At 40.9% G+C, this 11652-nt stretch overlaps 1 protein-coding gene across 1 annotated transcript; it reads right to left on the bottom strand.

Annotated features, from left to right (window-relative positions):
- Positions 1-1861: 1861 nt before the first annotated feature.
- On the bottom strand, positions 1862-7647 carry LOC115307392 (protein NYNRIN-like). Its single transcript, XM_029959142.1, has 2 exons — positions 3081-7647; positions 1862-1876 (listed from the first exon to the last, which is right to left on the bottom strand). The coding sequence occupies exon 1, from the start codon at positions 5949-5951 to the stop codon at positions 4185-4187; it is 1767 nt and encodes a 588-aa protein (XP_029815002.1). The 5' UTR covers positions 5952-7647; the 3' UTR covers positions 1862-1876; positions 3081-4184.
- Positions 7648-11652: the final 4005 nt, after the last annotated feature.

Genomic DNA, 11652 nt, shown 5'->3' with positions numbered 1-11652 from the left:
CTGTTTGAGAATAGACATCTCTTGTGAGCAAGGACTGCCTTTTGTGCTGCGCAACGTACCAAACAGCTCACAAGAATTGTCTCTTTAAAATGAGATTGCAAAGGATTTCCTGAACCTGAACTACCCAAAACAACCCGTGCAGGCCCTTGTAAGAGCTTGCTTTCTCTGGACTTACATCAGATACTTCCAGATCTCCATTTCTAAAAACTGATTTACTCCAAGATATACTTCGGATTTCACCAATTTTCAAGAAATAGTTTAAAAGATCACTGGCTATCCTATCTGATAACATGGCATTTTGTTTAATGGAACATTTGTTTGTATTCAAAGCTCTCATATTTTTCACGAAGTACAATCTATTGTACGAAATGACATGATATACACATGCAATAAGATAATTTCATTTCCACAATGCCACAGTTGGAAAAGGGGAGTATTTTTAAGGTGCTCTAGAGATAGAAAGCATTTATGAAATCTGATACATATGAACTGACAGCATGCTACATTTATGAAAGCCAGCTTTTACTATGGAGGACACAAAAACTGTCTCCCATAGACGTGTCTCTATGGGGTGCTAAAGCCATAGTGGTAAACAAACAAGGGTGGTGATATTTTCTTGTAGGCGAAATCAATAGCTTGTGGCTGGTGCTTCCTGTAACAGTACACCAGGGATTTCCCTTGCTACTGCTGTGTGGCATGTAGCAAAGCTTTCCTAAAGTTATGAAATACCCTGCAACTAACATGAATCACTATTAAAATATTGTAATTATGTATATCTAACCACATCTTTTGTCTAAATCCTGCAAATTTGGTTAAGAGCACTGAACACTGGGTGTGTATGTGTGGGGTTGGAAATGTGAACAGGTATGAAACTTAGGATAGCAATGCCATTAAGCAGTGTAAATCCTGATACAGATGACATGGTTCTTTGACCTCTTTGTCCCTCTCCAACATTCCCTCCAGCTCCTGTGTTACCCAAAGCTTGTGCCAAATAGCTTCAAAAAGACAGGAGGCTCATTGTCTGCTCTGGATGAGCACGAACACCCATTTCACAAGGAGCTGCGAGCACTAGCTGTGCATTGCATTGCATTGCAGCAGGGTGGCCCAGGCTGCACGGTTTCCAGCAGCCTCAGAGCACTGAAAATGGCAAGAGGAGATGCAATTTCTGCAGCACAGTCATGCAGGATGTCTTCCTGAAGGTCTACTGAGAGAAGGGTATACCTTGTGCAGGGGCATCCCTGCTCAAGGAGAAGGCTGGGAAACTTTAACTTGTCACTCACTGTATGTGACATGACAGGTTGGGGGTTATCACAGAATCACAGAACGGTTTAGCTTGGAAGGGAACCTTAAAGATCATCTCGTTCCAACCCCCCTGCCCTGGGCAAGGACACCTCCTACTAGACCAGGTTGCTCAGAGCCCCATACAATCTGGCCTTGAACACTTCAGGAATGGGGCATCCCCAACTTACTGTATTGTGGACAAATAACGAGGGCGGGATGCTCTGAGATTGCTCCACGGTCTGTCGATAATGTTATAAGTAAAATCGGCACTAGGCTCAAATATCGTAGTAAAAAGTTTTATTATAGATTTATATAAAAATCAAATAAGCAAAATACAGCGCTGGGTGACTTAGTGAGCTTTCCTTGCTCATCTAAGGCACACTTCAATAATTTCCAGTCTGCCTTTTATAGGTTTTGAGCTGCTTATCTCCTTTAAAATCCCCTCCTTTGTTCATCAGGTTTATCTGCGCAGGCTCTGTTCCTGTTGCCAAGAAGCTTTACGCATGCGTATCTTGTTGCTAGGAGACAAGCTCGGCTCTGTTCACTTCAACCTTTTGATGTAGTCAGCTTTTTCTGCGCATGTGCTGTCTTGCCACTGGAAGAGAGTTCTGTTCTCTTTTTCAGTTCTTTTTCTTCTTACATAACATAACAAAATATCACTAATTATGGTAACATAACATTATGGTTTGTGTGATATATAAATAATTGTGATTCGTGAAGCAAATGGGTGACTACATTAAAAACAGACTAAATAGATTCTAAAACTTAACTACACCCCCACAATGAAACAAAACAGACCCTCCCAAGGTCAAAAGGCCTAAACCTTCTCACTATCCTAAGGATGAAATATAGTACAACTTTAAGTCTTTAGGCGCCTACTCGTCCAAGAGTACATGAATTAGGACTGGCTGCAGAGATAGCTCTTTTAACCTTAGCTGTAAATATAATAGAACTTTAAATCTTTAGGCGCCTGTTCATCTAAGAATACATGAACTATGACTAGTTGTAGAGATAACTCTCAGCTTCAGTTATGAGAAAACTTTCCCATTAAACATTTAGCCAAAAACTCACAGAATATACAGGTATATGATACAATCAATATGCATGAGGTAGTCAAGACAAACACTAAATGAAATTATTACTTGAAACTTATAGAAACTTGGGACTTTGTTTATCGCAACTTGTAATTACAGTGTTGCAAATATAATTTGATAAGCAAATTATCTCTCCTTTGGTCTTTATTGGCTATCACAATTTCCCCCTCTTCTATTTATCATTAATTTGCTTATCAAACCTTATTACAGCTTCTCGGGCTGCACTCAAGGTAGGAAATGGTTCAGCTTTAGATGTTTCTTCGCTCGATTCGGAATATGGCTGTCTCATTACCATAAGTTGTACCGTTTCCATCCTACCTTTAACAAAAGTTACAAATTTATTCAAAATACAAGGACCAAATGTCAAAGTAATTAACAACATTATTAGGGGGCCTATTAGGGTAGAAATTAAAGTAGTTAACCAGGGTGATTTGTTAAACCATGATTCAAACCAGTTTTGTTGAGTGGCAGTTGAAACTGTGGAGGTGTGTCTTTTTCTACTCTCCTTCTGATTCAAATTATCCTCTTTTTTCTTTATTACTTTATTGGGTCCTACTGCCAGAGGGCGGTGGGTGACTTCTTGTTTTTTTATGAATATTAGCCCTCCCCTGTCTGTGCCAGCTTCCCAGTATCTGATTCCCCAAGTTCTTCCTATCAACCATCCTGGGTCTTCTGGTTGCAGTACCTGGATGGTAATATACTTACAATCGCTATACCTCTTCGATCCTCTAGACAAAACAAATTGTGAAGGTTTACAGCCAGGTGGTCCCCATGTTGTCGTTAGGTATTTATCTTGAGAATTAGGGGTCCAGGCGGAAGCAATAGTGGCACAGTCCCAGTGTACACAATAATATTGATCAGGGTAGTTACAATATCCTTTTCCTGGATTAGATGCAGGACAGAGATAATAAGGTTTCAAATTTGAACAATGTGGTACAGGAGCTATTTGACACAGTGTAGCAGAGAAACTGGGAGATCCTACTGTAAGATTAGTCCTAACTGTTTTTAGATCGCTCCATCTGTTCAGAGTCCACTTGTACGGCCGATGTGGGCTTTCCCTGCTTGGGGAAAGCTGCCACAAAAATACCACAATCCATATATAATTTCCCATATCTGTTCTCCACTGTATTATTGCTCTGCCTCCTCCGTCTACTCCTTTGCTGGGAGCAACGGGGTTTTACATCTTCTCGGCAGCAGTCAATATTCTTCAGGAGAATATGGGCTCTTGATAGGTTCTTGTGACCTTTTCCTTTATTTCTCTAGATCCATATATTTTCTAAAAGTTGGTTGGTTGTGAACTCTGTTTTCTAGGCAATTTTAACGGCACACTGTTCTAGAGTTTTGTACCAAAATTAGAAAATATTTTATCATGGACTTCCCAGTTCTCTGGTACCAACTACTCCTATCTACAGAATAACTTATCAATTTCTAAAACATTCAGTTTCTCATCAGAAGCAACAAAGAACTCTCGGCAATTCGTACAATGGGTGTCCTGCCTACTGCTGTACAATACCACTCTATACCATATAATGTACATTTACAACTGACCCAGCTCCGGGGTCTTGAAACTGGGTGTTTTATACAGGGTATCTTCTGTGCAGGTCTTTCTGGCAAAGTAATTTCAGTCTCAAGATCACAACAATGAGGAAAAGTTTTACCTTTTTCAGCAATTTGGTATATCCACTTTCCCCAGCCTGGTAGAGGATTAGCCCACTTATCAATGTCTATACCGAACCCTTATTAAGGTTAGGTCTCGAGGTACTTCAGACCAGGAGTATAGGCTGGGCTGGGTCCCAGTCTCGTTCAGGGTTATTCATTTACCAGTCCAGTTTTTCTGAACGTCATTCGGAGATTCCCAGGCTGAGAAGTTACAGTCCATTCAGGAGTGTTGACTGGCCCCTTAACCCGAGATGCGTGAGTCCATCCTCTTTCAGCGGTACGAATGGCTGTATCTGTGGTAAGAAGAACAACAAAGGGTCCTTCCCAACGAGGCGTTAATGAAGACTCTTTCCATGTTTTAATTAATACCCTGTCTCCAGGTTGAATTCTGTGTATTGCCATATCCAACGGGGGTCTCTGAGTTACTAATCCTTTTTTCCTCAATTCCTGTCTCCTTTTCATTAACTCAATTATATATTCCCTCAAGAGGGTATCTTCCACCTTGGGATTTTCAATCGGGATTCCAAAATCATATGGCATCCCATACAGCATTTCAAATGGTGAGATTCCTGTGTCAGTACGTGGTTGGGTCCGTATATATAATAAGGCCAATGGCAAACACTTTACCCAATTCATTTTAGTTTCTATCATTAATTTAGTCAATTGCTTCTTTATTTCTCCATTCATTCTTTCTACTTTACCAGAGCTCTGTGGATGCCAAGGAGTATGGTACTCCCATTTGGTTCCAAAAAGTTCTGTTGTTTCTTTAATTATTTTAGAAGTAAAGTGTGGTCCCCTGTCCGAATCTACTACTGCCACAGCACCATACCTTGGAATAATTTCTTCTAATAAAATCTTAATCACTGTTTTGGCTGTACATCGGGCTACCGGAAAGGCTTCTACAAAGTGGGTGAGATGGTCCACTAACACCAGTAGATGGCGATACCTGCCTACTTTAGGTAATTCAGTAAAATCTGTCTGTACTTTCTCAAAAGGTCTCTTAGCTATCTCTCGTCCCCCTTGTACTCGTTCTCTCAATTGCCTTTTGTTTACCCTCTGACAGGTTAAACACCCTTCCAAAATTTTCTTTGCTATTCCATAAACTCCCACACAGGCAAACTTGTTTTCAAACTGATCCACTAATGCCTGTATTCCCCAGTGGGTTGTCTCATGTAATTTCTTCATTATTCTCTGAGCAAGCCCTTTTGGAAGTACTTCTCGACCATCTGCTAATAACCATTTATTATTTTCTTCTTTTGCTCCAGATTGCTGCAGTTTCTTTTTCTCTTGATCACTAAAACTTTTCAGGACATTTCTATCTTCTGGTTCTGAACTTGCCATTACTAATAAAGCTGCTTTCTTTGCTTCCTCATCTGCTAAATTGTTGCCCCTAACAGTAGCTTTTAACCCTTTCTGATGCCCTTTAATATGTACTATTGCAATCTGCTTTGGCTTTCTCAAAGCTTTTAAGATTTCTCGTATTAGAGTTTCATGAACAAGTCCTTTACCCTGGGTATTAATCAATCCTCTCTCTTCCCATATCTTGCCGAAGGTGTGAACTACTCCAAATGCATACTTAGAGTCTGTGAAGATAGTGCCTGCTTTTCCATCTAATAATTGTAACGCTCTCAACAGTGCATATAACTCACAAGCTTGGGCTGACCATGTCTTATCTAAGGGTCCAGATTCTCTGACCTGAAAATTTTCTCCATCTATCACTGCATATCCTGACTTTCGATTCCCATTAACCACCCTAGAAGAACCATCGATGTATATTTTCTCTCCCGAACTCAGTTCTTCTTCTTCCAAATCCTCCCTAATCTTTGTTTGAAGGTTTATTACCTGTAAACAGTCATGTCCTAGATCTTCTTTAGGTTCTCCATATAAAAATTGAGCTGGATTTTGCACATGTGTCATCTCTAACTCCAGATCCGGGGAGTGCAATAGGATACTTTCATATTTTAATAGTCGACTATCAGTCAACCATTTCTCAGCTCTCTGTTGTAATACTCCTCTTATATTATGGGGAGTAAATACTTTTAATTTTCCTCCAAAAGTCACCTTTATAGCTTCTTCAACTAACAGAGCTGTAGCAACTACACATTGCAAACAGGTGGGCCAACCTCTACTTACTGGATCCAGCAATTTTGAATAGTACCCTACCGGTTTCCTCTGTCCGGCCCAGGTCTGGGTTAGGACTCCATATGCTGTACCATTTTCTGTATTTACAAATAGATAAAAAGGTTTCCGATTGTCTGGCAGACTTAACACAGGTGCATTTACTAAATCCTCCTTCAATTTTTCTAAGTGCTGTTCATCCTCATCACTCCACTTTACTAGCCCCTCCTTGGTTAATTTTTCATACAAAAATTTGACTTTACTACTGTAATTTTCAATCCATTGCCTACAATACCCAAATAGGCCCAGAAGTTGTCTAACCTGTCTTTTGCTCCTGGGTACAGATAGTGACAGAATTCCATTTACTCGATCAGGATCTAATTTCTTATGTCCCTTGCTCAACCAATGCCCTAAATACTTAACTTCTTCCTCTGTAAATTGCAATTTGGACTTTGACACTTTCAAACCTTTTAAACTTAAGAAATTCAGAAGTCTAATGCTTTCATCTCTGACATCTTCTAACTTTTCTCCGGCAACTAACAAGTCATCAACATATTGAATCAAAACCGTACCCTGGCGAGGTTCAAAAGACTCTAATAATTGTCCTAAGGCTTGTCCAAACAAATTAGGGGATTCTGTAAATCCCTGAGGTAGAACAGTCCATCTAAGTTGTTGTTTCCTATGTGAGTCAGGATCTTCCCATTCAAAAGCAAAATAGTCTCTACTCTCTTCTTTCAGAGGACAAGTCCAAAATGCATCTTTCAGGTCGATCACACTATACCACTTATGGTCAGGTGAGAGTTGGTTTAGTAAAGTATAAGGATTAGCGACTACAGGGTACCGGGTAATTGTCCGTTTGTTTACTTCCCTTAAATCCTGCCCCAGACGATATGATCCGTCAGATTTCCTTACCGGCAAAATGGGAGTATTATGAGGTGACTTACATGGTTCTAATAATCCTTGTGTTAAAAGTCTTTCTATGGTCGGTTTAAGTCCAACTCTTCCTTTATGTGGGATGGGATATTGTTTCACTCTTATTGGTTCTTCTGGATTTCGAATTGAGACCTCAAATGGTTTTATATCTAGCTTTCCCACAGAATCAGGAGTAAACCACACCTCAGGATTTATTCTTTTTTCGTCCTCTGCCGTAAGGGCATATATTTGGACTTGTAATTTTTGATCTTTCACTTCTAAATTTATTCCCAATTCTATTATCAAATCTCTCCCTAACAGATTATACTCAGCCTCAGGAACTAATAGAAATGTTCCTAATGCATATTTATTCTGGGCTTCTATTTCCACATCTTTTATGAGGGGCACCTTAAATGGTTCTCCCTTGGCCCCTACAACTTGGATTGTGTCTGAGGAAGTCGTGCAACCCCAAGGTAACTTTTGAACTGTCGATCTTTCTGCCCCTGAATCCACTAGGAACTCAAGTTCTTGTTGCTGGGGACCTATTTTAAGTTTTATCAAGGGCTCTGTATTCTTCTGGGTCCCCAGCGAATAGAGCCCCTGACTCCCCTATTCCTCTTGGTAAATTTGTTCATCTTGCAATCTCTTCCTGCAATTTCTCTTTATGTGTCCTTTCTGCCCACAGTAGTAACACTCCAATTCACCCAAGTCTAACTGCACACGTTCTCTAAAGGGTTCACGTCTATTAGGTCCACAAGGGGTCTTCCGTCTCCGTTCTCTATCCCCTCGTTGTCCTCCTTTTATAGCTGCCACTAAAATTCTTGTCTGCTTCCTCTGCATTTCTTCTTGTCTTTTCTGCCTTTCTTCCTCTCTCTTCTGTAATTTTTCCTGTCTCTCCTCTCGTTCCTTTTGACTCTCTTCCTCCCTCCGCACATATACTTTCTGCGCAATCCTCAACAATTCATCCATTTCCTTACACTGCCAATCATCTATGTCTTCCAGCTTCTTTTTAATATCTGCCCATGCTCCACTCACAAACCGCATCTTAAGCACTTGCTGTCCCATTCCATCACCTGGATCCATACCAGAATAAAGCTGGAAAGTCCTTCTAAGTCTCTCTAACCATTCAGTTGGGCTTTCCTCTTTCCTTTGATATTCACTGAAAGCCTTCGTAACATTCTGCCCTCTAGGGACAGATTCCTTTATCCCCTCGACAATTATTTCTCTCAGATCATTCATATTTCTTCTATGATTTGGCTCATTATGGTTCCAATTAGGGTTTTCTAAAGGCCATTTAACATCTGCAGCTGGACCCTGCCGGTGCCTTTGATCCCAACCTTTCATTCCCGCTTTTCTAATCATTCCCCGTTCTTCCACAGTAAATAATATTCCTAAAATTGACTGTATTTCCTCCCAAGTATATATATTAGGACCTAAAAACTGGTCAAACCTCTCAGCCACTCCCAAAGGATCCTCTAAGAGATTTCCCATCTCTTTCTTAAATGCTCTAACATCTCCTGAATTCAAGGGAACTGATATAAACCCTATCCTATCCCCTTGATTTCTTCCTCCCCCCATTGTAGTCTCTCTTAAGGGGTACAACTGTGACGTGTTCGTGGATAAAGAGACTATTCCTGAAGAACAATGCTCTGTTTGCATGGACTGTGGAGTCATTGGGGATATTATGTTAGGACTCTGTGTTTCAGGAGCTGCTGACTGCTGCGCTTCCTGAGGGGGGGGTGGATAGGATGTTTGCTGATTTCTCACTCCAGCAGCCACTGACAGGGTGGCTCCCTCAGTTTCAATAGGGGAGAGGGGTAATTTTGCTGGAGCTGTGGGAGTGAATACACTCTTGTGATCATTCTGAATTACAGCACCATACGGAGGTGACCCCCTGGGCATAGGCCAAGGCAGGACATATGGGGGGGGTATTTTTTGAAACTCTTTTAGGTCATAAGCCGTCTTCTGTCCTTTCTCTTCACTTAACGGGAAGAGAGAGATTCTAGTATCCACTTCTATCCATAAGCTAGTGTACTCACATTCCTCTGCACAAAATGGTCTTTTGCTATTCACATACAAATTTAAAGCCTGACATATCCAATCCTCAAATGAACCATACACCGGCCAAAACAAATAGTCCTGTCTGATTTGCTTTCCTCCCCATACTTCCATACAATAATGCACCATCTTCTCCCTCAACTTTCCTTCTCTAGAGGGATAATCATTCCAATACTTGATCATAACTCCTAAAGGACTGTCCGGGGGTATAGTTGGTAACCCCACCACGAACTCATTCTCTAGTTTTTTCCTCTCCTGTGGGGTATCCTGCAGCTTCTCCTTATGATCCCCCATTTCACCCTTCCCTTTGGGTTTTTCTTCACTCTTAGGGCTGTCCTGCACTAATTCACAGCCACCCATGGGAGTAGAAGATTTACTTTTCTTCTGTCCCATCTTCCAGAATGCTTTCACACACAAATTCACCTCAGTCGCTTCCCTCCTTTCGTGATTTGTCTCTTCTGGAAATACCAGAACTGCACTACCGGGAGGTCTCAATCACTTGTCCTGCTGGACTTCTCAATCCCTCGCACTCCGGGATTCCCTCCCCACCGAGAGGGGTACGCAAATACTTACCTCTCCTGGATAAGTCTTCATCCAACTCCTCGCTGGACGGTCCCTTCCCAAACCGAGCGGCACCTGGTACTTTTACTCTCTCCTGGAGTAAAACACTTACTCCCCCCCGGAGTAAGTCTCCGTTGAACTCTTGTCGAACGGTCCCTCCCGACTGAAGAGGTTTCACTACTCACTTTTTCCTGGAGTTAGTCTTCGCCCGGGCTTATGCATAAGAATTACAGGGAACTGCAGTAATTTTATTTGCTTATTTGCTTTTTCTAAATCTTCTCGGTCGGAATTTCAGAGTCTGTGCTGCGGAACCTCTCCCCAGGACCGTCCAAAAAACAAGGACGGGGGTACCCGTCCCGGGTAGCAGTTCCGCCGCCCAGGAACCCTGATCCGAGTCACGGCACCAAAATTGTTATAAGTAAAATCGGCACTAGGCTCAAATATCGTAGTAAAAAGTTTTATTATAGATTTATATAAAAATCAAATAAGCAAAACAGCGCTGGGTGACTTAGTGAGCTTTCCTTGCTCATCTAAGGCACACTTCAATAATTTCCAGTCTGCCTTTTATAGGTTTTGAGCTGCTTATCTCCTTTAAAATCCCCTCCTTTGTTCATCAGGTTTATCTGCGCAGGCTCTGTTCCTGTTGCCAAGAAGCTTTACGCATGCGTATCTTGTTGCTAGGAGACAAGCTCGGCTCTGTTCACTTCAACCTTTTGATGTAGTCAGCTTTTTCTGCGCATGTGCTGTCTTGCCACTGGAAGAGAGTTCTGTTCTCTTTTTCAGTTCTTTTTCTTCTTACATAACATAACAAAATATCACTAATTATGGTACCATAACATTATGGTTTGTGTGATATATAAATAATTGTGATTCGCGAAGCAAATGGGTGACTACATTAAAAACAGACTAAATAGATTCTAAAACTTAACTACACCCCCACAATGAAACAAAACAGACCCTTCCAAGGTCAAAAGGCCCAAACCTTCTCACTATCCTAAGGATGAAATATAGTACAACTTTAAGTCTTTAGGCGCCTACTCGTCCAAGAGTACATGAATTAGGACTGGCTGCAGAGATAGCTCTTTTAACCTTAGCTGTAAATATAATAGAACTTTAAATCTTTAGGCGCCTGTTCATCCAAGAATACATGAACTATGACTAGTTGTAGAGATAACTCTCAGCTTCAGCTATGAGAAAACCCCCCCATTAAACATTTAGCCAAAAACTCACAGAATATACAGGTATATGATACAATCAATATGCATGAGGTAGTCAAGACAAACACCAAATGAAATTATTACTTGAAACTTATAGAAACTTGGGACTTTGTTTATCGTAACTTGCAATTACAGTGTTGCAAATATAATTTGATAAGCAAATTATCTCTCCTTTGGTCTTTATTGGCTATCACAAGTTTGTCACACTAAACCTTTGCAAATCACTGGCTATCTCATTTCAATCTCATCTCTCTTATCTCCAGGCCTACAAAGATGATTGTTCTGTCACCCCAAACCCATTTTAATCCCTTCTTTTTCTTTCCTTTTTTTTTTTCCATTTCTTCACATTTTTCAGTGTATTCATTTAAATCCAGTTACAGGTTTAGCTGCACATAGCTGTTTAGGATAAAGATCCTGTAGTTAGCTCTGAAATTTGGAACATCTGAGAAATCTGATGCAGCCCCATGACAAGCACTACCAACCAACCCCACTGTGGTTGCACAGGATGCAGTTTCAAGATTATCTTGTTTATATCAGATATCACTACACGTACTATATGCTGTAACCTGTGTTGCAGACACATCTTAAAATCTTTTACTGGCTCAAGTCCATAATAATTTCCCCAAAATTCCAGGAATGTGAGGTAGGGTCTGAAAGGCCACATGATGAAAATCAAATATCGTTTGATGGGGGTACGACCTACCAGGAAACTTGGAAACTTCTGTAAGCAGACACCAACCCAACCCAGTGTG

Source organism: Manacus vitellinus, unplaced genomic scaffold (assembly GCF_001715985.3).
Source record: "Manacus vitellinus isolate BGI_N305 unplaced genomic scaffold, ASM171598v3 ctg7180002437254_pilon, whole genome shotgun sequence".
NCBI classification, from domain to species: domain Eukaryota; kingdom Metazoa; phylum Chordata; class Aves; order Passeriformes; family Pipridae; genus Manacus; species Manacus vitellinus.
Note: the sequence above shows the minus strand (reverse complement) of the source record. Positions and strands in the feature narration are given on the sequence as shown.